At 34.7% G+C, this 24,544-nt stretch overlaps 1 protein-coding gene across 18 annotated transcripts in view; it reads right to left on the bottom strand.

The window, feature by feature from the left end:
- The window catches only part of CHL1 (cell adhesion molecule L1 like), a 205,805-nt gene that overhangs the window by 58,508 nt on the left and 122,753 nt on the right, over window positions 1-24,544 (bottom strand). For 17 of the 18 annotated variants that reach the window (XM_073901557.1, XM_073901545.1, XM_073901556.1 and 14 more), the window contains 6 exons: window positions 24,320-24,500; window positions 18,178-18,283; window positions 14,633-14,820; window positions 2,411-2,533; window positions 1,157-1,327; window positions 176-223 (listed from right to left, as the gene is read on the bottom strand). In XM_073901557.1, the coding sequence (XP_073757658.1) occupies window positions 176-223; window positions 1,157-1,327; window positions 2,411-2,533; window positions 14,633-14,820; window positions 18,178-18,283; window positions 24,320-24,410 (727 nt within the window). In that variant the 5' untranslated portion in view covers window positions 24,411-24,500. The remainder of the gene's footprint in view (window positions 1-175; window positions 224-1,156; window positions 1,328-2,410; window positions 2,534-14,632; window positions 14,821-18,177; window positions 18,284-24,319; window positions 24,501-24,544) is intronic. The other variant, XM_073901559.1, reaches the window with a different exon arrangement.

The following is a 24,544-nucleotide window of genomic DNA, read 5'->3' as shown; positions in this document are numbered from 1 at the left end:
ATTTAAGGAAGGAGGGGGGTAGGAGAAACCTCTATGCTCAGGCGTTTTCCTTTATAAAAATATTAGTATTTTAATATACTCATGAAGATATTAAAGGAAAAATTTAAATTCTGAGATGATAATGAGCTACAAAAGGTAAAAATAAATGCCAACATTCTTCATGTGATCGACTTACCCTTGGAACCAATTTCTGTGGATGAACTTGAGTCATTAGCATGCCTTACTGAAATAAAAAAAAAAATGAAAGAAAAACTCACAAACATAATGGTAGATGCTGATATCAATAATGAATGAAAAGTCATAGTTTTCTCTTAGAAAGATTACAAAATGAGATACAACCATGCTTCACTAGAACATCATCTTTGGGGATATATTGGGAAAAAAAATATAATGAGTTTAATCTTAAACTACCACAGCTGAATCCAGGTCGAGTGGACACAAATTACAGCTCTGTTAAAGAGAATTGGGGCTGCCAAAAGGTATGCTATAGTGAAGCCCTGGCATAATGTATCTACACATAAGATGGAGAAAACCATGAACCAAATTAGACAATGGAATGGTAATGCCAACTTGCGACTCTACCAGAGCCAATTATTCAGTCAGTGAACTGTCGGGGATTATTTTTTGGTTCTTTCTCCCACTAATGACTTTTTCCCATTTGGGAACCCAGACTGGCATCTGCAGAATCAAGTAGGGAAGAGAAGCAACCCACATAACTTTGCCAATTTGGGAAGGACAACAAAGCTTGATGTGACAAAAATTATAATATTCATTCTTTTTCTTTTTGACTCTTGTTTTCTTTCACATTTGCAGCCTGCTGTTTACTCAAGATCACAATGCATCAAAGCCTGAGACTTGCTTCAGAAACCCTGGAATATTGCTGTGTATTTCACCCACAGCAAAGGACCAGATCCTGCAGATGTCAAATGAAATATACTTGTACTGTGAACTGAGATTTGATTTTCTGGCTCTGAGAGACAGAGCTACTGTAGATCTGCAGCTGCAGATGTCTCTTTCATCTGGATGAAGTCTCTAGAGTTGAACTAAACAATGGCGGCAAATATCAACCCAGCTTTAACCAGCTTCAGCCAGAATGAAATTACAGGCACATTTGTATTCAGCATTCACGATGGAACGACAAATTGTTTGGACTTACAACTGTTAACTGTTAGTTTCATTGGCATTTTCTGCACAATAGTCCTCAATCTCGGGAATGCGGCAAAGCAACAGTAATCATTCCGGCTGTCTTTTTCTTCCACGTTTGCAAAGTACAGATCTCCCTTTTGACTCATGTATACTCTTTCATCTTGTTCGATGTGTTCTAATTCTGGAAAGAAACATCTTGTCATTAATAGGGGCAACTGTCCTTTATTGTGCCTCATTCCCCTTCTTCATTTTCCCTTCTTTCCTATTATTTCATTTTGTTTTCTTTTCATGCTTGTTCTTCCTATTCCTTGTAAGTCTGGTCTTACAAAAAGAACAATGAGTGAGAAGTAAAAAACAAACAAACAAACAAACAAAAAACAACCCTCTGGGAGCATGCTTTCGACCATTAACCAAAGAAGCCCCTTGGTGGACAACCAGTCTGTAGATTCCACCTCTCTTTTCCATCTAAGCCTCTACTTCTGTACTGGCTTATATGAAAACTGGTTCAATTGGTCCAAACAGATCTCCCCAAAAGTTGTGTCTGAGAGAGATATTAATCTGTCTTTCCTGGATGCAGCCTCGAATGTTCCAGGGTGATTGGAGTCTGGAATGTTTGGCTGCAGCCAAGCATAGTTTCTCTCACTTCCTTCCGAGGACTATATAAATATTATCATTTTTCTCTCAGGACCACAATGAGAAAACATTTAGGGCACATTGTGAAGGCACATGCCAGAAGGACTTTACAAGAAGCTGTAATTTCAACTCGAGTGTTAATACAATTTTTTTTGGCAAATTAAACACAAAGGTTAAGACTAATTTCTCTGTAGGTCACTGTCTGTAGTGGTAGAACATTATTAAAATAGAAATCTAACACTAGCAACACAGACCCACGCATCCTCAACTTTGACATGGATAATATTCCAAAGGTGAGTAAGTTGTTTGGAATATAGAGAGTATTTTCTTCATAGACATACTTTACCATATCAATAGCTTTACTCTCTTAGATATGATAAAACCAAGAGAAATATTTAGGGGCTTTCTAGTGTTTTCACATATATCCTTAATAGAACAGTTAAAACTTGGAACACACTATATAAATGGATATAATTTTTTGTAAATCTATTTCATTCCATAATGATAATGTTTTTTCCTTTTTGTCCCCCACGTTGATAATCTTAGATTATTTTTTAATCTTTGTTTCCCTATGTTATTTGACATGATGCATGAAATTAAAATCCTATGGATGGTACAGAATGTTACTTACCAATATTCATCCAATAAATGTGTAGAGGTGGAAGGCCTCTGGGAGGGTTGCATGGGAGGACAATTGGATCTCCCTCCTCCACTTCAAGAGGGTCAATTTTTTCTTTTGGGAATTTTGGAACATCTTGTAAAAAAAAATTTAAGACATTATGTTAAAATTAACTTTTAATGTTATAGGAAATATATTAAAACCTTCTTTTTAAAAAATAGAGTATTTTTAACAAACTCAATGCCCCAAATCTTGGTTCTCCTATCTCCCCTGCAGAAGAAAATACTGTTAAGAATCTGGGGTGCAACCTTATATAACTTTAAAAATGCTCCTACATTTTACAAGTGTAGACAACAAATATTTTTGCTATGTGACATCAATTGGCAACAATATGCTTGTGCATATTTCTCTGCACAGAGATACAAGTTGTGAGTTACAGGATTCACTGAGTTTAAATTCTGACAGATGTCGTACTTTATTTCTTCAAACACTGTGATTTATTTTCTAGGCAGATACATATTCTCTGTCTCTGGCTTTATGGTGAAGCCCTTGAATGTGATGGGCAAATATTCTATTCAGAGTATAACCAACTAAATTAAAAATTCAAAGACCACATGGGAAAAATGGTACAAACAACAATGAAAAGACAAATATGACCACTTTAAGTTGCTAAGAGAACATTCCACGTTGGAATCACTCCCAGAAAATGAAATTTCAAATGAAATGGAACTGATGTAGGAAAGGAGACTTCGCAGTAATTTAACATATGGTTTCTTTCCCATGCTGGAGGCACTTTCCTAAAAGAGCAACACAATTACAATGGGAATAAAAGTCACAACTATGCAGAATTAGAAATCCAGCATGAAGGTGTGATTATTTTTATGAAATTATTTATAAGGTAGTTTTAAGAATACTCAAAATGTATTCTGCTTGAACACTATATTGATACCTTTAGATTTTATGAGGGGGCTTTGAATGATAGAATTACTCAGGCTCTTATGGAAGATAAGGACCTTAAGAAGGTATTTATAACACTGCTGGCTTGATGGAATTTATCAGGGGGTATTCCATCTCTGTATTTCATTCTTAAATGGTGGTTCACAAAAGATTATCATTATTCTTGGAAGTCTAAAGATATACTCATTTATTATAAAAGTCTTCTTGAGAAGCTTTGTGCATTTCCTAGGTATTTGTTCTCTTGCCCTCAACCCTGACCCCAACTCCTGAGTGGTTGAAGGAATTTGCTGACATATCTCTTATCAATGCACCAGCTAGTTACAATGAATTGCTTTTTGTCTAAATTCAAGGACCGTTCAAGGCATAGCACTTCAGGGGCAGTGGTCTATATACAGTGCCTTTGCCAATTTGGAAGGCAACCTTCAATCATGTGACAATCCTCGATTCCCTCTTGGTCAACCCATCGTAGCAGATTTCTCTTGGCAAGGCTGGAAACATGTTTGAAATGGCAACTATCTTGGAATCCTGCTTTTGCTTTGGTAGCATGAAATTTCCACCAAAAGACAGGAAAGCATGTTTGGGACATTCACTATGGTAAGATCTTGTAAATAAAATATCAGTGCCACCTATTTGGTAATGCCTTAGCTTTGACTGAAAGCAAATGCTATACAAATCATTTTGTAGAAAGTATACCTTATGCAAGTAATGTGTAGAAACTTACAAAACTATTATATGCCCAAATCTCCAAATTCACATCACTCGTTTAGCGCAACTTGCTATAACTAAAACCCTGTGTTCTTTGGTATTGAAGTTAACGGTGCTATTGGATAGCTATTGAATCTGTTTATACTCAGATACAAGGGGCAATAGAGGAAGAGAAACATAGACAAAGGAAAGAGCCTGTAATCCTGTTTCATAACAAGCGAACTTTACAATGCCTTACAGGAATACACAGTTCCCTGGGTGATATCTATTGTAAAGTAGCTAATTAATAAGATATATAAAGCCTTAATTGGAGAGCTGCCCCCTCAGAGTATTCAGAAAATTCTAATGATTCAAACTGCCAGTGAAGCACTAACATCCATGCATTAATTAAATCTAGATTATAAAATTCTAATTCCAAAGATGTAAATATGTAATTCAACTGGCTTCCAAGGCATCAATAATAAACATAAATAAAATAAAATTTATAAGTCTATCAAACACTTTATCACATACCATAAATCTTCAGAACAGTTTTTGACCAAAGATGAAATTAATATCAGGAAACAAGGGGAGAATATTTATATATTTAATCTTTTAAGGTCTGAGAATAGATAATATAAAAGACATTAATTTGTCAGTATTTTTTTTTTATGATCTTCTTCTTCGACTTTGAAACTATTTAGTAAGTATGAGTCCATGCTAGAAAGTGAACATTTTAATGGCCACAGATAAATGTGGAATTTAATTACTGTAACTCAACAGCAGGCATGAATTTTATCTTAATTCAAATAAAGAAATGACTCCACTTAAGAATAACTCCAACCAATGACTTTGGTTAATTGTATTTCTCTGGTGATAAACATTAGCATTGTTGAGTTTGGACAGATGCGATACTTTTAAAAGTGAATTGTAAACGATCATTTTTCTTTTGTGTAAGGCAACTACACTGCTTTAGCTTACCAACATATTTTAAAATGAGTTCTCTATCAACAGCAAAAACACAATCATTTAATTATGTTTCACTAACACTGGACTTGACCCGGGAATGGCCTTTCCATAAAGGAATCAGAATCTACTTGTATATCAGCATCTATCTAAGCAGAAGTTTAAGAATGTTTGAAAATCCCATAATAACCAAGTCTACATGAAGTCAATTTCCTTTATATATAATGTCCCTACCAGTCTATCTGCATCAGGTAATCAAGCAGTTGATAGCACCCATCTTTGTTTACTGTTCTCCAATAGGCTTGCACAGTTATTATTCAGTGTTGCAGACAAATTTCTAGTAACAACTCCAATGGTATAGGTTCCTAAAAACCCAGCCAGAATCTAGCATGAAAAAACTCTTCTAGAAACTAGATAGGTGGACAGCAGTCTTCTTACTGGAACTATCAATATAAAGCAAACAAGCAAATACAAAATTTCTAGGACTTCTTCAAGTTCAGATGGTGACAATGAGTTTTGAAAGTCATCATTTCAATTCTTTCAACCTAAGATACTGAAAAAGTAACATCTTTGTACTTGAAATGCAGATGACTTCTAAAAAAATATTTTGTATTTATAGTATAGTATAAACTGGGTTCTGGCCCAGGCACTAAAACTAACTAGCCATGTAGCTTCAGACCAGTATTTTTACCCTTCTGTGCCCCCATTTATTTTTCTCTGGGATCCTAGAGTCCTTTGAAATCATCTCTCTACTAGACTAGAAGTTTCTTATGGGCAAGGACATTATAAAATTTAAGCATCAGGATAATTTAACTTAATACAAATTGTGCTAACTAAACCACTTAAATGAAAAAGGTACAGGCGACTTAACCACTATGAAGTTATGTAACTAGAGATAATCTTTCTCTTATACTCAAGAAATCACATCAAGTCTTCTTACACTCCTATCTCTCCATGAGTCTGACACTTGACTGCAAAGGTATTTCCAACAAAAAAGTATAACTCATTTCAGCTTATCTAGAGGATGTGTTACCTGAATGATCAAAGTATAGGCAGCACTGTACAGCATCGGGGTTATATACATAAACCCTAGAGCCAGCTGCTTGGGGCTGAATCCTGGCTTCCTCACTTACTATGTGATCTGAGCTGTTACTTAATGTGTTTCCGTTTCCTCACTCAAACTGCAATGACACCTCATTTACTGATTTGTGTCAAAGTTTAAATAAACCATTTTATATAAATCAATTAAATAGCATGGGGCACTTGAAAATCACTCAATATATGTTGGCTATTATTCAAGTATTTTCACTTCGTACAGTACACCCTGCCATACTGTATGAAATGAGATGGGCAAAGGGTCATAGAGCTTTCTTCTGTTGTGCCTTCTGATTTTCCCTATAGCCTACATTGTAACAACTTCTGTAATTTTATGCAAATATTTGCAATTAGCTTTTACAGAGGAGGTAGGGAGGGGGCCAGAGGGAAGAAACAGTATGTATTTCATGTAGAACCTATGGTTTAAAGATACTCCTCCCCATTACTGGGCAAACCTTCCTATCCCACAGAACTTTATCTATCTTGACTTATCTCTCTATTTACAGGACTGGACTGGTGAGATTTTTGAGTTTCCCACATTTCCATTGAATGTGTTTGGCGAATTGCTTACAGTCTGACATCATTATCATGAATGCATGCCACTGAGCTCACATGCTGTATCATCCCTAAGTTCAGTTTCCATCTGTAAAGAAATGTAATTGATTCCCACTTCCTATAGAGTACCCCATTAATCCATTTATGAGTACAGAGAAATAACATTGCCTTTCAGTCTATGATTTCGTAATGAATTCACGCTAAGGACACCCAATCCAGCCCATTTCATTCTAGTCATTAATACAATCTGATAGATGAGAGGAAAATCCTTGATCTTAATTAAAACCTGTAAAACTCAAAGTTGCACTCTCAACAAATCCATCTTCTTTAGTTGGTTTGCATACATCCGTAAAAGAAATTAGCATATGCTACCAGACCCTGCTTTTACTACCCTACCCCTCCCAAATCTGAGCAGTAAATAGCCAAAGTATGTCTTAAGGGAACTGTCCTGAGGCATCTGAGGAAGCTATACAAATGTAGAACACAGCAGACCAGAAATTCTAATTGGTTTCCATTAAAACAGTATATAGAGGATTGCATCTTTAAGCCTGCCATTTCCTAGATTATTTTAATAGTGTGTGGAAATTGCTTTAGTACTCTTATTCATTCTTTTATTCTTCAGCCTGTGAAACAATAAATCAGGCACTGATAATATGCATTCAAGCAGCATCTGGAAGCATGCAAAGAAGAACAGCATAGCATGACATCTTTACCATTTTTAAGTATCCCAGTTAGTACACATGACAACCAAAAGACTCCCAAATAGTATATAACTAAATGCTTCAAAAACTCCAGAGAATTTACATGTGGATTTCCTAACCTTCCGAAGGCCCACACCTGCTTTAATTGACTTTCCACCTTATGAATTGTATGAGAAGCTCTATGAGAAGCTGCTGACGGCCGTGGAGGAGATTTGTGGCTATGGAGTGAAGAGCAACCAAAGGCAACAGATTCTAGCCCATGACCACCAGACCTACTACCACTATTCGTAGTAGCCAAAAGCTGGAAACAATCTAAATGGATATCAACTGGTGAAGGGATAAACAAATAGTGGTATATCCATACAATGTAATGTTATTTAGCCATAAGAAGGAGCAAACTACTAATATATGCTAAAAGGTGAATAAATCACAAAACATGCTAGGTGGAAGGAACTAGATGGAAAAAAATCATGTATGGTATGATTCCATTTATATGAAATGTTCAGAAAAAAAATTTACTGAGGCAGAAAGCAGATTAGTGACTGCCTAGAGCTAGGGGTAGGAAGAGAGAGTATCCACAAATGGGCATAAGGAATCTTTGGGGGATGATGAAAATGTTCTAGTACTAGATTATGATGATGATTGTACTTAAATTTTATTTTAAAAACTCACTGATTTTGCATTCAAAACTGATAAAATTTGTGATATATAAATGATGCCTCAAAAAGTTGTTTTAAAAAATCAGAAAGTGGGAGCACCTGGGTGGCTCAGTTGGTTAAGCATCTGCTTTCGGCTTGGGTCATGATCTCGGGGTCCTGGGATTAGGTCCCACATCCAGCTCCCTGCTCAGTGGGGAGTTTGCTTCTCCCTCTTCCTCTGCTGCTACCCATGCTTGTGCTCTCTTGCTCACACACACACACTCTCTCTCTCAAACAAATAAATAAAATCTTTGAAAAAAATCAGAAAGGGGGTGCCTGGGTGGCTCAGTTGGTTAGGCATCTGTCTTTGGCTCAGGTCATGATCTCAGGGTCCTGGGATCAAGCCCCCATTGGGCTCCCTGCTCAGCGGGGAGTCTGCTTCTCCCTCTCCCTCTGGCCTTCCCCTCCTCTCTCTCTCTCTGTCTCTTTCTCAAATAAATACAATCTTTAAAAAAATAAAAATAAATTTTAAAAAATCAGAAAGAAGAATCACTAGAGGCTGAGACAGAGGAGGGATGCTAACTGGAAAAGGCTGATCTGTACTCTGAATGACAGGCAGTACTGAACAGCCCAAATGGAATCATTTATATCACCATTTTAACTCCGCTGGTGGTTGTCAAAATGAAGGCTAGAAAGAACCTTACCTTCTCCCCAAACTCACTCACCACATTCATAGGATAGAAATTTCTTGAGGACAGTCTTTGTTTTGTTCACTGCTATCTCTCAACTTCCTAGAAAAGTGATTGACACATGAGGGGAGCTTAATAAAGATTTGTTGAATAATTCACTAACTCTCCAAGCCATATTGTGGAAAATCCATTTAGTGAAATGATTTTTTCCATGTTTGAAAACAGTGCATTGTGTTTGGTTGGTTGGTTTTTTTACTCTTTCATTCCCTAGCAAACTCAACCGCAGTGTTACTGAAAGCAGAAAACTTAACATCGGGTATAAAGGTTTATGTTTGTAGAAAGTAATAACGGGATTTTCAGTTACTGTCCTCATGTGAAAACTTAGGTAGCTAAAGACTTTAAGGTTAGTCTAATGAAAACTTTAGGAAATCAGATGAAACTCTAAAATTCGAATCACGATGTTTCTATCGATATAGTTATAGAATTGATTCTCTACAGCTTAAGAATCAATTGATAAAGGTTGTAGGAAGCTTTAAATGGTCTCTGATTTATAAACCCATAAGAATTGGGGTAGCGGTCCTATTCAACATAGAAATGATTGCAGAACGCTGTTAGACGATGAAGTAATTTCAGAAGAGACTGGAAATGATGCATAAGAAACCTAATTTATTTTGCTCTTTTCAACAGCAGCAGAAAAACAGGGTAATTACCCACTACATGGCTCACACGTGACTCTCATCTCTTCACTGCAATGCTAGCAGATTCGAGCCAGAATTATCCTCACATTGTTCACCCCTTTACTTGGTCTGCTTAGATAATGAGAGAAAATATTTTTTAAAACTCTTTAATTTCTGAACCTTATACTAACATGTACCATTTGCTTCCCTGCAATAGATCTAGCTACTGCCTTTTCCTTTGTGTCTCCATGGCAACCATCAGTGTTCAGGTTAGGGAATCTCGCTAATGCCTTGCCTCCTACAACAGATTTTTAATACCTCTCTCTTGCACACGTATCTTATTTCAGTTATTTCAGGTAATTAGATAGGTAGATTATATGGTTATAGTTAGACTACAATATGTAGTTTTATAATATAAACTATAATATGACTACAGTTATATACCTAGAGACAATATATCTGTCTAGTTTTATGACCACAACCACAAATACCATGGTAATACTTTCTGATCCAGAATTCATGAACATCTCCTACTAGATGTCACTTCAAACCTACACTCCTGAGGCCAGTTTCCAAGTTTACTGTCAGTACTTCGTCCATTACTATGCTATTGTACCTTACTTAATAACCCAGTATATCTAATTCAGACAAATAAGCATGCTACTAACTATGCATATATAAAAATGCCATTTATATAGAAAAAAATGAAACAAAGAAATACAACACTCTTTTATCACCACCCATCATACAAAAAACACCTTTACCTTCCTGTCTGCTGCCGAATCCATCCCCTCCCCCATTCCCATTGAGGTAACTATTATTCTGAGTCTTTTTTTCATCATTCTCTTGTTTTTCATTATAATTTTACCACATACAATCATACCCCTAAACAATATTTTATCTTTACATATTTTGAATTTATATTAATAAAATCATATTGTATGTATTCGTCCAAGATTTGCTTTTACTGTGCAACATATTCCTAAGATTCATCAATTTTCACTGCTGAGTAGTATTTTTTGTATGACTATACCACAATAGATTTATTCATTTTATCATCGGTAGACTTGTGTTTTTTCCAATGTATTTTTAATTCAAGCAAATGGTACTATAAATAGGCCCAATGGACATGGATGACAACGCATGCGTGATGAAGGAAATGGAATAGCGAGGTTACAGGTGAGAGCATCTTCAATTAAGGAGTCAATGACAAGTATTTTCCACAGACCAGGTAGGAAAGTATACCTGCAACACTGGTAGATATGTATTATAGTAGCTGCATGTTCCCACCTAAAATTGTTACTCTCAGACTTTGTAATATTTCCCAATTCTGTGGGAACAAATGCTTTTATATTTGGGTTATGGTTAATCTATTTCTGTTTACTAACGATGTTGAGCACATTCTCATTGGCCATTCCAGTCTGAGGTACAAGTTTATGTCTTTTGCCACTTCACTTTTTTTTCCTTATAAAATTATTTTTTATAATTTTCTTTTAAAATTATTTATAAATACATAACATTATTTTTAGTTATAGTCATTGGCAACGATTTTTTTCCCCTGGGTTGTGGGTTATCATTTCACTTTCTTCCTGAGGTCTTTTGATTTTAAAAAGGGGTTCTAAAAATCAAATGTAGTCAAATAATCCTTAGTGATTTCCTTAACAGAACTTCAATGTGTCTTATTTAAGAAAACTTCCCTACCCTAAAATCATAAATACACTCTCCGAATCATTTTTTTAATTTTTAAAAATATTTTTTCCCTTTCAAAGTTTAGGCTTTAATCTACCTGGAACGGATTTTTTATATAATGTGAGATAAGACTCCAAATAAATGTATTTCTACATGGACAGTCAGTCATTTCACCCCATTAAGTTAGGAGGGAAGGAAGGGGGAGAGGAAGGAAGGAAGGAAGGAAGGAAGGAAGGAAGGAAGGAAGGAAGGAAGGAAGGAAGGTGGGAAGGAAGGAAGGAGGGAAGGTGGGAAGGAAGGAAGGAAGGAAGGAGGGAAGGTGGGAAGGAAGGAAGGAAGGAAGGAGGGAAAGAAGGAAGGTGAGGGAGGGAGGGAAGGAAGGAAGGAATCCACGCTAGTGTTTTCATAGTGCTTTCACATGTACATGGGTTTGTTTCTGGGTTCTCTATGCTGTTCCATCTATCTAATCCTATTCACAGCCATACTGGCTTAATCACTAAAGTTTTACATTGAGCCTTGTTATCTGATAAGGCCAAGTCCTCTTGACTTGTTCTTATTCTTCAAGAGTTCCTACCAAATTCTGCCTTTTGCTCCTCAAATATATTGTGAATCACCTGGTCACATTCCACAAACATATCAAAACCAACTAGAGATTTGGATTTCAATTATTCTATATATCAAGTCATGAAGAGTTGACATTTTAGCTTTACTTAGTCTTCAAATCCATGAAAAAGGTATATTTTTTCTATGTATCTAGATCTTTTAAAAATATTTTTCAGTAATTGTGCATACTTTTCAACTATAAAGGTTTCACACCCCCTTGTTGGATTTACTTATTTTTTAGATATTTTATTTATTTATTTGAGAGAGAGAGAGAGAGAGCAAGAAAGAGAGCATGAGCGGGGGTGGGTAGGGGCAGAGGGAGAAGCAGACTCCCTGCTTAGCAGGGAAGCCTGATGCCAATGCAGGGCTCCATCTCAGGACTCTGAGATCATGACCTGAGCCAAAGGCAGACACTTAACAACTGAGCCACCCAGGCACCCCTGCTTGTTGGATTTATGTTCTGCTTCTGTATTATTTTATCCCTTCAATCTCTTTTGAGTTTACTCTGTTACCTTAAATTAGCTCATGCATTTTCATCTTAAAATTATGTTACCTAAAAAGCTTAGATTATTATCATATCTTATTTTCTAATGTATGTTTCTAAGATGAAAAACATCCCTCTAAATAATGCTTTAGCTAAAGCATGCTTTGTTATGTAGAATTTCTACTACTGCCACTTCAAACTATGTTCTATTTTCTTTTGCTATCTGACCTATGAGTTACTTAGACTTCCATTTATTAATTTTCAAAGATATAAGACTTCTCTAATTTTGTTTTTATTACTGATTTCTAACTTAATTGAATTTGGGTCATATTTACTTCATAGCTAATATGTCATCAAATATTGAAAAAACTGCATTATGCAGTTTTAGGTACAATGTTCTCTGTGTGTTCATTAGATGGACCTTATATTTGGGTTCTTTAAATCTTCCACAGGCTTACTGATGTTTTCTCTGCTTGAGCTACCAAAAAATAAAGTACATATGCTAATATCTCTCATTATTATGATAGATGTGCCCATTTCCAATTGTAATCTATTTTTGTTTCATATATTTTAACATTATATATGTCTAGTGAATTAATCTTCGGGAAGCCTCTTAAAAATAAATTCTGTTTTGACTGATAATTCAGCCATTCCTACTTTGTTTTGAATAGCATTTATCTGGAACATTTTTTTCTATCTTTTAGTTTCAGCAATTCTGTACCCTTATGACTTAGATGTGTTATGCAGTAAACAATTTTTACCTTTCTTAAAAACAACAACAAAAAAACTTGAAGCATTTAATCTATTTACTTTCATCTTCAATTAATCATATATTTGGATTTATTTGCATAGTTTTTTCTTTTTCAAACATTTCTTACCTTTTTCTTTTTCTCCCTCAAACATAGTCTGTTAATCATTCATATTTTACTCTATACTTTTAATGTAATTGCTTTATAAATCTTAAGATGCATACTTTACTTGTAAGACTCTAAATCTGATCTATCTTCTCTCCTCTGGAATTATACAAGGACTTTAGAGTAATTTAAATCCAGTTGCCTGTCCCAATTTTTAGGATAAGGCACACATGTTTTTCAGTGTTTGTTTTTCTGAGGTTTATATACATTCTGACCCGACCCTGCTGCCTCCAGGATAAAGTGTCCACATCCTGGAAGGTCTATGACTCTGAAACTCTTCAGTATCTACAAGTCTGCAAGAAGAAATTGCCAAGTGGAAGCTGTCGAAAGTTTTCTACATAAGAATTTACTCTGCAAAGATTTCGGTTAGGACCATGTAATGTTGGATACCTTAAGATTAGGGAAAACAAGAGACCAAAAGTGGAAGCTGGTCACCAGCGATCCCATGCTGCACAGGCAAAAATATGGTAATGAGGAAGTCACTTAATCTTCATCATAGTTATTGATAAGTATCACCCTTAACAGTAAAGGAGTTTACAGTTTTCCATGATTATTATTTATGGAAAACATTAATATATATCGATTGCTCATTCTCCTCCCCTAATGGGAACTCATATTACTGAAGTTAAGTAGGGCTATGGGATATGCTGTAGCCCTAACAAACTATGAGAAGTTGCCTGCACAATTTCTTGTTGGAAGTAATTTTTCATGCTCTCTGCCCCAGACTCTTTGACCAAGGTGGCATTAAGTTTTCACATGGTACAGCCGCAGCCATTTTTATCAGCTTGGACCTCCAAGAGGCTTCATGGAGAACAAATGCCCTGAAAGCTGCGAGGCCCACAGCCAAACGCATAATCAGGGAATAAACACAGGGGCCTGGAGAATACTTGTTACTGCAGTATCATTAAGTCACATCCAACCAATATATTTAACTTAATTCTCATCCTATGAGGCAAAGCAGACACTATTTTTCCCCCCACGTTAGATATAAGAATACTGAAACACAGCAAATTTATATTGCTTTCAAAGATCATCCATTTTGGGGGCACCCAGGTGGCTCAGTTGAGTGCCCAACTCTTGGTTTTGGCCCAGGTCATAATCTCAGGGTCATGAGATGGAACCCCCAAGTTGGGCTCCACACTCAGTGTGGAGTCTGCTTGAGATTCTCTCCCTCTGCCCCTCCCCCGACTGGTTTTTGCTCCCTCTCTCTCTCTAAAACAAATAAATCTTAAAAAAAAAAAAGATCATCCACTTTTAAGTATCAAGACCTAGAGGATAGTTTCACTTATAAATGAAATATAGGTTTCATTGACGGGGTGGGAGTATGGGGTAACTGGGTGATGGGCATTAAGGAGGGCACATGATGTAATGAACACTGGGTATTATATAAGACTGATGAATTACTGAACTCTACCTCTGAAACTAATAATACACTATATGTTAATCAATTGGATTTAAATTAACAAAAGGAAAAAAAAAGAAATATAGGGCATATATAAGCTGGTAATTAAATTAAGAATGTGTCATTATTTTACTCAACACTAAAACATTTGTAAAGTGAAATCTCCCTCGTAACACTTACTTGGAACTATAAATTCTATTTCTTCTGACATAGCAACTCCCAGTTTATTAGAAGCAAAGCAGCGGTATTTCCCTTGAAAGTGAGATATGTGCCCCTCATTTGGTATCTTAAAGGTTCCTGAGTTGTTGGATACAATGATCCGAGAGTCAGAGAGATCAAAAGGCTTGTCATCCTTAGTCCACATAAATCTGTAAGATAAAACTAAAGTAAACAATCCTGAAAAGTCAAAACACACTTCCTAATTTTAAAAATGGTAATAAACAAATGCACAGAAATGACAAAACGAAAACATTTTATGGTAAAAAAATATTTTTAATTGACTATATAATAGAACACAAAAAAAGTCTCAGAAGAATCTGAGAAATCTTATAAGTTACTATAGACTGAATGTTTATGTCTCCCCCAAATTCATATGTTGAAGCCTAATCCCTAACGTAGGAGTGTCTGGAGGTAGAGGACTGGGGAGGTGATCAGGTCATGGGGATGGAGTTCTCATGAATGGGATTTGCATCCTTATGAAGGAGGCCCCAGAGAGCATTTTTGCTCTCTTCTGCCATGTAAAGTTACAGCAAGAGAACAGCTGTCTGTGAACCAGAAAGCAGGTCCTCATCAGACACCAAATCAGTGAGGGCCTTGATCTTGGTCTGCCCAGCCTTCAGAACCATGTGACAAATGTACGTTTGTTGTGTACGCTACCCAGTCTGTGGCATTTTTATTATAGCACGCTGAAGTAAGACCAAGCCATAAAAAGCTCTAACAACTGAGAAAACAGAAATTGAAGATAGGTTTTGTTCTGTTCTTTTTAAAGTTATTTTTTAATGTTTTCAATTGGAAAGGTATTTTACTAATACTTGAAGACTACTAAATCTAAAAACATACAATATATCATCACATGTGTGTGTGAAGCGCTCACTCAAAATTTAAAAAAACAAACAAGTACTATTGAATGTGGTCACATTTCCTATCTAGATTTTTAGATATATTAGTAACATATTTGAGACCACAAAAAATATAAAAATTTGCAAACTAAGTTTTTCCAATTATTACAATGCTACTAAAGCCAGTTTCTATGACAACTTTATCTTCTGTCATATGATTACTATTTAAGTTACTTAATGATTTGCATTTTTCCCCTTTTACAAACAAATTGTGGTAAACAACTTTAACATAATTTATTTTTTGGCACTTATCCAAATATTTCATTAGACCAATTTCTTCAAAGTAAGAATGATAGACCAATAACAAGAAAATTTTTATAGAAACTGTTGATAAATGTTGCAGAATTGTATTCCAGAAAAAAATATACATAGTTAAATTCCCACCCCAATGTGTAACCATGTAGTTTCTGTGGATGAGGCTATAAAAAGCCTTTTAAAAAAATCTTATCTAGGGTGCCTGGGTGGCTCAGTTGGTTGGGCGACTGCCTTCGGCTCAGGTCATGATCCTGGAGTCCCAGGATCGAGTCCTGCATCGGGCTCAGTGGGGAGTCTACTTCTCCCTCTGACCTTCCTCTCTCTCATGCTCTCTACCATTCTCTCTCTCTCTCAATAAATAAATAAAAATCTTAAAAAAAAATCTTATCTAATAATGACTTCCCAATTTGATTTTATTCAACATTTCATATATGAATTATCAATGCAAATTGTGGAATGTTTCAGGACACCATTTTCTTACACTAAACTGTCTTTATTCTTTCACCAGGAATAACAAACCTTCATGGTACACATAGTTTTGTTAGGAGTATGCCTGCCTTCTCCCCCAACCCCAGTTCTTTTATGTCCTCTCTCTCTGTCTGTTTTATGTTTTATTGGCTTTACTTACAAAGAACACAAAGAATCTATTCTTTTAAATTCCATCATGTTGAATGGGATCACTTCACCTATACAGAATTAAACATTTCCACTTGGAAATATGTTACATATTTTCATTCATTCAAATCTTCTTTCCTGATCCTAGGTAGAATTTTATAGACACTGCCCCCAATTTAAATCCCACATAGTTCTTGTTACATAGTATTTGATATTGTTTTTGTTGATGTTGTTACCACTAACGGTTAAGACTGCTGGATTTTTTTCCTTTTGCTATTGTGATGGGATATTTTTTCCTTCTTGTTTCCCAATTATTTTCTAACTGCCTTGTATGGACATCTAATTATGCTTTTTAAAATTTATTTTTAATTTTTTAAATCATTTTATAACTGACTACTTCAGTGTAACCCTTTGTATTTATAAAAGCTTGTTTTTGTCCAGTGAATTGACAGAATAACAAATTATATAATAATAATATTAATCATACTGTCTCATATGTATAGATTTTATTTTTTTGCATAATTATATTAGACATGGCTCTAGGAAAATAAGTAATAATGATACCAGACATTCTATTTTTATTTCTGAATTTATTGTAAATACTAGTAGTAGTTCATAATTAAATTCATACTGGTTATAGACATAATAGATAAATTTGATCATTAATCATCTCTGATGATTGTAGGGTTTTATCTTTTGATATAATAATTCAGTTCATTACTATTAATATATATCAATATTGATTGATCCATATTGATCCAGCCACAATGACTGACTAAATTCTTCTTCATATAATTCTATCCCTATTTACATATACTAATTGAATATATTCCATTTGGTAAAGTATAGATAATAATGATAATTTAACATGTCAATGATTAAGAATGATTTTTAAAATATCAACTTATCAGGCAATAATGTTAGTCACAATACAATTTCAAATAATTAATTTTCCTTAAATATGTATCTTCTTAGTGGATATAAATGAATTAAGCAAATCAGTACAAGTATGTAGCTTTGTTGCGCATCTTAGAATCACCTACATTAAAATCTAGAATTCCCTCTACAGCTAGCCTCTCCTTCCTCATTCCCAACACACACACATTTCTTTCTCCCTTCCAAAGTATAGGAAGTATTTTGAAAAAACTTCATTCCTGATTATGATCACCTACAGTAACAATCATTTAATTAAGAAAACACTAGATAACAGTATACCATGCAGATAGCATTCAGGATGACTAAATATTTCTATGATAACTTAAAAAATATCAAGTAACAACCTACTTGTTGAATAAGATATGTGTCACTTTAAAAAAAAAGATATGTGTTACATTTAAAGACATGCAATAATAATTATATATAGAATGTCATTTATCAATATATTAACTTTCAGCTTAACAAATGCTACCTTTCACTAAATGGAATAAAGGATCTTCTGGGCTTTGGCTACCTTGTTCACTTGTAAGGAATTACTGAATATTTCCATGGTGCCAAAACCTATGCTAAGTATTTAACATAAGGCAATTTATTTGTGGTAAAAATAATTTCAACTTCCAGGAGAACATATGTAAAATAACCAAACTTTATTTTCATAAAAATAGCTATTATTCTTTTGGCAACTCTTATCTTTAATCATACATAGATTTATAGTCCAACAACCTTATCGTGGTCAGAGTACAAAGAAATTTAAAAAAATATATACGTATAAACAATTACTTCGTTTGCAAGAATACTCACGTTGGTTCTGGATTTCCTTTAGCTTCACATTCAATTTGAAAATATTCATCAAAGGGAAAGGCAACTTGCACTTTTGACTGTTTTATGATTGTTGGAACCTGTTGAACTAAATATCAAAATATGTATTTAAAGAACGTGGTCCTCAAATACTAGGTCAGGTGAATTTAGCTATAACAGAAACACTTGAAACATGCTTCCTATATTGATAAGTAAGAGAACTATAAAAAAAAGTGAAAACTACAGAACAAATCTGACTTCCTCTTTGAAAAATATTTTTTATTAATTAATTGTTTTAGGTTTGCCCTTGGGTCTTTTTTTTTTAAATCCCAGTGTAGTTAACACAGTATTATATTAGTTTCAGGTGTACAATACAGTGACTCAACAATTGTATACATTACTCAGTGTTCATCGTGGTAAGTATATTCTTAATCCCCTTCATCTATTTTACCCATCCCCTCACCCACTGCCCATCTGGTAACCATCCTTTTGTTCTCTATGGTTAAGAGTCTGTTTTTTGGTCTGTTTCTTTTTCCCTTATTTGTTTGTTTTCCTTCTTAAATTCCACATATGAGTGAAATCATATGGCATTTGTTTTTCTCTGACTTCTTTCACTTAGCCTAGATCCTCTAGATCCATCCATGTCACTGCAAATGGCAAGGTTTCATTCTTTTTTTGGCTGAATAATATTCCATTGTATATATATACCTCTTCTTCATTCACCTATCAATGGACACTTGGGGGGGTTCCATAATCTGGCTATTTAAATAATGCTACAATAAACACAAGGGTGCATATATCTTTGCAAATTAGTGTTTTTGTATTCTTTGGGTAAATACCCAATAGTGGAGTTGCTGGATGATATGGTAATTCTATTTTTAACTTTTTTGAGGTATCTCCATACTGTTTTCCACAGCAGCTGCACAAGGTTGCATTCCCACCAACAGTGTATGAGGGTTCTTTTTTCTCCACATCCAACACTTGTTGTTTCTTGTGTTTTGGAGTTCAGCCATTCTGACAGGTATGAGGTGATATCTCATTGTAGTTTTAATTTGCTGATGATTAATGATGTTGAGCATCTTTTCATGTGTCTGTTGGCCATCTGTAAGTCTTTGGAGAAATGTCTGTTCATGTCTTCTGCCCATTTTTAATTGGATTATGTAAAATGTACTTAATTTTAAAGAACATACTTCACTGATAACATTTCATTTCATGTTACCAAAAGTGTTCATTTTATTTAAACCTAGAATAAAGGAACCACTTAGAGCAGAATAAAAATTGCCATATCATTACAACTTTAAAATCTCTATTTTTAAATTACTGACATTTAGTCTGCTGATGTGTGTATATATATTTTTATTTAGTTCAGTCATTTTTACAGTTGTTTTTTTAATTTATAGTTTTTTAAGACATTATAATTAATTTACCAATTTTACATTATTTATTCCCATTGTTTTGTGATGACTTCTTGGATAATTTTCTTTTTATTGGACATTTGATTTTTTTCATTTTTCTCTTTCCGGGTAACATGTACTTCCATAGCCATATAAATTTTTCAAGCATGTAAGTTTTTCCTTTATTGAATTAGTGACTTATGATAAATTTCCAGGCATAGACACAAATAGTATTTACTCTGGATAAATGATGATATCATTTCACAAGAGGATATTTACTATAAACAACATATGAGTATAGCAGTTTCCAAATCCTTTCCACAAATGAACACCGACATTTAAAAATGATAAAAAATATTTTGCTAATTATTACAAAGGAAATTATAACATCCTCATTCTATTTTTTCTATTTTTATTTCTACTTATTGCTTTTATTAATAAATGTTTTTCCCTAAACTTGTTTATTACTTTTGTCATTCCCCATTTATAAATTATCCTTTCACTATTGTTGGGGGCTTGGGGTTAGTTTTCTTCCCCTTAGAATTTAACACTAATAATCTGCAATAAAAATAAATAATGGTATTTTTAAATGGATTCCACATTATCAAATACCTCTTCATCTTGTGATAAACTTTTTTAGTGTCTCACAAATTAAATAATATTCAAGACAAACTTAAAAAGTAGGTGGGTGACTGTGTCTCTCACTAAGTGAAGCAGCTGGATGGCATTAGAGAATTGTGTTTATAAAATAAGTGTACTAATGCTGAAGATACAACCATGGGTTAGGTTTTGAAATGGGACACAGGTAATAGGTAAAGATCTACTATCAGTGAGCACTCAGCAGTTTTCAAATTGATACATTACCATTTTATTATCATTCTTACAACCTCTAGTAAGGAAAGGGACAGCACTGAATTCATAAGGAAGTGTAAGCGATTCAGCAGCAGGAACCTGATTTCAGCAAATATGTTTTGAGAAAAGCAATTCGCAGAAAGGCACTGAGTCTGATTTAGGTAAGTACTATTCCACAGTGGACTTACAAATAGGGCCCTAAATCCAGTTACAAACCCAGGCCCTGAACCACTCTTTTTTCTCATTTGTAAGGTTAGGAATTCAGGATAGATAAATTGTTCTTAGACTTTTTGGTCTCGGGATCTCTTTATATTCTTAAAAATTAGAGGAAGTCCCAAGGGGCTTTTGTTCATTTGGTTTATATCTAACAATATTTTACCATATTAGAAATTAAAGCTGAGAAACCTTTTAAAAATTTATTTATTAATCCATCTTAAATACTCTTATATGTTAAAATAAATACCTATTTTATCAAGAACATGAAATACAGAGAACAGTGGCATTGTTTTCACATTATCACAAATCCCTTTAATATCTTCATAGAAAGCAACTGGATTCTCACATCTGCTTCTACATTCAATCTGTCACAAAAGTTGTTCTGCTTAAATATATGAAGAAAATCCAGCTCTACATAGATACGTACTTGAAAAAGGGTGAGATATTGTATCATCCTCTCTGATGATTGTGAACATTCTTCTTAAATAGTACACCAAAACTCAACAAGTGGTAGTTTCTTTTTTTTTTTTTTTTAAAGATTTTATTTATTTATTTGACCTAGAGAGAGAGACAGCGAGAGCAGGAACACAAGCAGGGGGAGCAGGAGAGGGAGAAGCAGGCTTCCCACCGAGCAGGGAGCCCGATGTGGGGCTCGATCCCAGGACCCTGGGATCATGACCTGAGCCGAAGGCAGACGCTTAACGACTGAGCCACCCAGGCGCCCAACAAGTGGTAGTTTCTTAAACATTTACTACAATATGGAATCTGAGATCATATCAATGAACTTTTCATATTCTATTATAATAACATGTTTTATCCATGAGTTGTTTTTTTTTAAGATTTTATTTTTTTAAGTAATCTTTATGCCCCATGTGGGGCTCAAACTCACAACCCTGAGATCAAGAGTTGCTTGCTCCACCAACTGAGCCAGCTAGGTGCCCCTATCCATGGCTTCTTTTTAACCATGTAGAGTTTTGTAATATTATGCAATAACCATTTAGAAAAAAAAAATACTGCTTCATGGACCATGAGAGATCCACAGGTCACATTTTAAGCATTGATGGCCAGCCTAGAATAATAACTCAAAGCTATTTCCAACTCTAAAAATTTTTTTGGTTTAATCAATCTGTTAATTGAGTTTTACTAGTTTAGGTACATGAGCCCAAGTTCAGTCTTTATCCATTGGCTATTCATAAACATTTTAACAACATGCAATAAACATTCATACCTTCATGGACATTTACCTTGTTTCTGATTGCTACTGCTTCTAAGTAGAACAAGTCTTGAGCTTATTGCAAATTCACATTATTTAAATTTTATTACAGTTATAAAAGGTGAGGGATGATGCACAGTAGCAACAGTCCCTAAGATATCAGCTAATAACTTGGAACAACTTGTTTATTAGAACATTATTCTTCTTAAATTTGCTAAGGTTGTAAAGTCTCAGCAATAACTAATTACTCAGGGAATGGAACTAATAACCTTTGAGTGTTTATAAGAATGTATATTCTACATTATAAATCCTTTCCTCCATAATTAGGCCAAATACAGAGACACCAGGCTCATTGACATTCAAATTGGATACCTGCCTTAGTTGCATTTGCTAGTGAGTGCTCTAGAGTACTGAAACAAATGGATAATACTCAGTTATTCTGAAAACATGTCATTAATATTTTATAACAATTGTTGTCTAAGGACATTTACAGAATAAAAATGCGTAAGTAATTGAGACAATCAATAAAAAATGTGTGCTATGGATTAATATAAACTTTAAATTCTTTACCACGGATGAACTAAATGAGAAAAAATGGAAAGAAAATATATATTCCAAGAGAATATGGTCAGGAATCTGAACAGGAATCCCAGTGCCTCTTTGTTGCTACTGGGGGAAAGATGTAAGATTATTAACCTCTTTCCCACAAAGATCACCAAGAACTTTGCTCTTAATTTGGCACTGCACACTCAAACCAAAAGAATGTACTAAAGATGAATAATTTCCAGTTCTTGACCTGAATGTCTACAACTAGGCTGATACATTTTGTGTGTAGGCTAAGAGATTTCAGCTTGATTTAAAGAGAACTTTAGGGCGCCTGGGTGGCTCAGTTGGTTAAGCCACTGCCTTCGGCTCAGGTCATGATCCTGGAGTCCTGGGATCGAGTCCCGCATCGGGCTCCCTGCTCGGCAGGGAGTCTGCTTCTCCCTCTGACCCTCTCCCCTCTAATGTGCTCTCTCTCTCTCTCATTCTTTCTCTCAAATAAATAAATAAAATCTTTAAAAAAAAAATAAAGAGAACTTTAAATCTGTACACCTACAGAACAGGTAGTTAGAATTCCTTAAGAAGAAAGAATATTCAAAGAGAGACCCACCATCTGTCAAGGACAATGGAGAAGGAATTCTCACTTAGGGGTGAATTAAAAGGGCAGGGCTGCCCAAAGTGTATGATATGAAACTCCTATGTGAAGTAACTTAAGGTGGCCATCAGAAAAATGGTTAAAAAACACATTATATAGTCAGAGACTTTCTTCCTTTTCTATTCACATTCAGATTGAGTACTTCAGAAGAAAAGTTTCAGTTCAGAGTTAGCAAGTCTCTTAATGTTTATTCAACTTACTGAGCTCAAGTCTAATTGTCTAGAGCTTAGATGATGTGCAAAGGTAATTTCCAAGGCTAAGATTCAAATAAACAAGCACTGTCTCTTGTATTATAAATCTCCAAATTACATATGGAAAAGACAGGAAGAGGGGCATCTGGGTGGCTCAGTTGTTCAGTATCCCGGGGTCCTAGGATGGAGCCCAACTGGGCTCCCTGCTCAGCGGGGAGCCTGCTCCTTCCTCTCCCTCCCTGCTCCTCCCCCTGCTTGTGCTCTCTCTCTCTCTGTCAAATAAATAAATAAAATCTCTTAAAAAAAAAAAGACAGGAGGGATAATACAGGAAGCATATGGATAAAAATATCTAAATAGCCTTTCAAGGTTCTTTTATATCCCCTGTCCTTATAACACAAGGCAAATTCCCCAGATCTCTGTTACATAGCTGATACAGTATTACATAAACTGTTTGTAAATGTAATATTTTTTGTATGTTATTTCTTATGTATGTCAAGATATATATTTGCATAAAACCAATGACTAACCTATAGACATGAATTCACAGTATAGAATGCTCTAGATTTTCAGAGTTGATATCATCTTATATTTTTAGTTGTATAATAATGGCTTTTTAATATTTTCTTAATTCATTGTTTTCATTCTTAAATATACAATCATTTTGAAAAAAAAGGTACAAAATGTATTGCTTTCCTTTTTATCATAATTGGTTGAACACCATTAATTTCTGAATCATAACACTCCCTAAAATAAACTAATGAAGCATATAAAAGTAACAACCATTGGTAATATTGAAGAATATCTTATATGGCAAAACACCTGATCTATAGGTCATGTTTCTTGTTATGTGCCAAGTTTTATAAGAAGGCAAAAAGCCTGAGCTGCAAAATAATTAGAGCAAGCAGCCAAATCCCAGACATCCAATTTTTTAAAAAGGGAATGATGCATTCTGATGACAGACTGCTGGAAAATAAATAGAAATATGGTAGAAGAATTTCCTCAACCTACAAGTATTCTACTTAAAAATGAAAATGCAAATACGAAATTCCATGAAGTAGGTATTGAATGCTGTCATTTTACCTGAAAGTGGTATTTCCATGGCTGTAGAGAATTTTACCAGGAAACAAATTAGAGATACAATTAATCCTCTGCCACCTAACAGCATCTCCATTGCTCTTCAGGATGGAGGCAACTCAGGAAGAATGAAAATCGTAATGCGTCCTTTTACTTTTGGTTTAAAGCTGAGAAGAATGTAGTTCACCTGGGAATTAAAAAAACAAAATGACATATATTTTAAGTTCATAT

Source organism: Callorhinus ursinus, unplaced genomic scaffold, assembly GCF_003265705.2.
Source record: "Callorhinus ursinus isolate GAN/ISIS: 27379988/994484 unplaced genomic scaffold, GSC_fseal_2.0 scaffold15, whole genome shotgun sequence".
NCBI classification, from domain to species: domain Eukaryota; kingdom Metazoa; phylum Chordata; class Mammalia; order Carnivora; family Otariidae; genus Callorhinus; species Callorhinus ursinus.
This window is presented reverse-complemented; position numbering and strand designations above follow the sequence as displayed.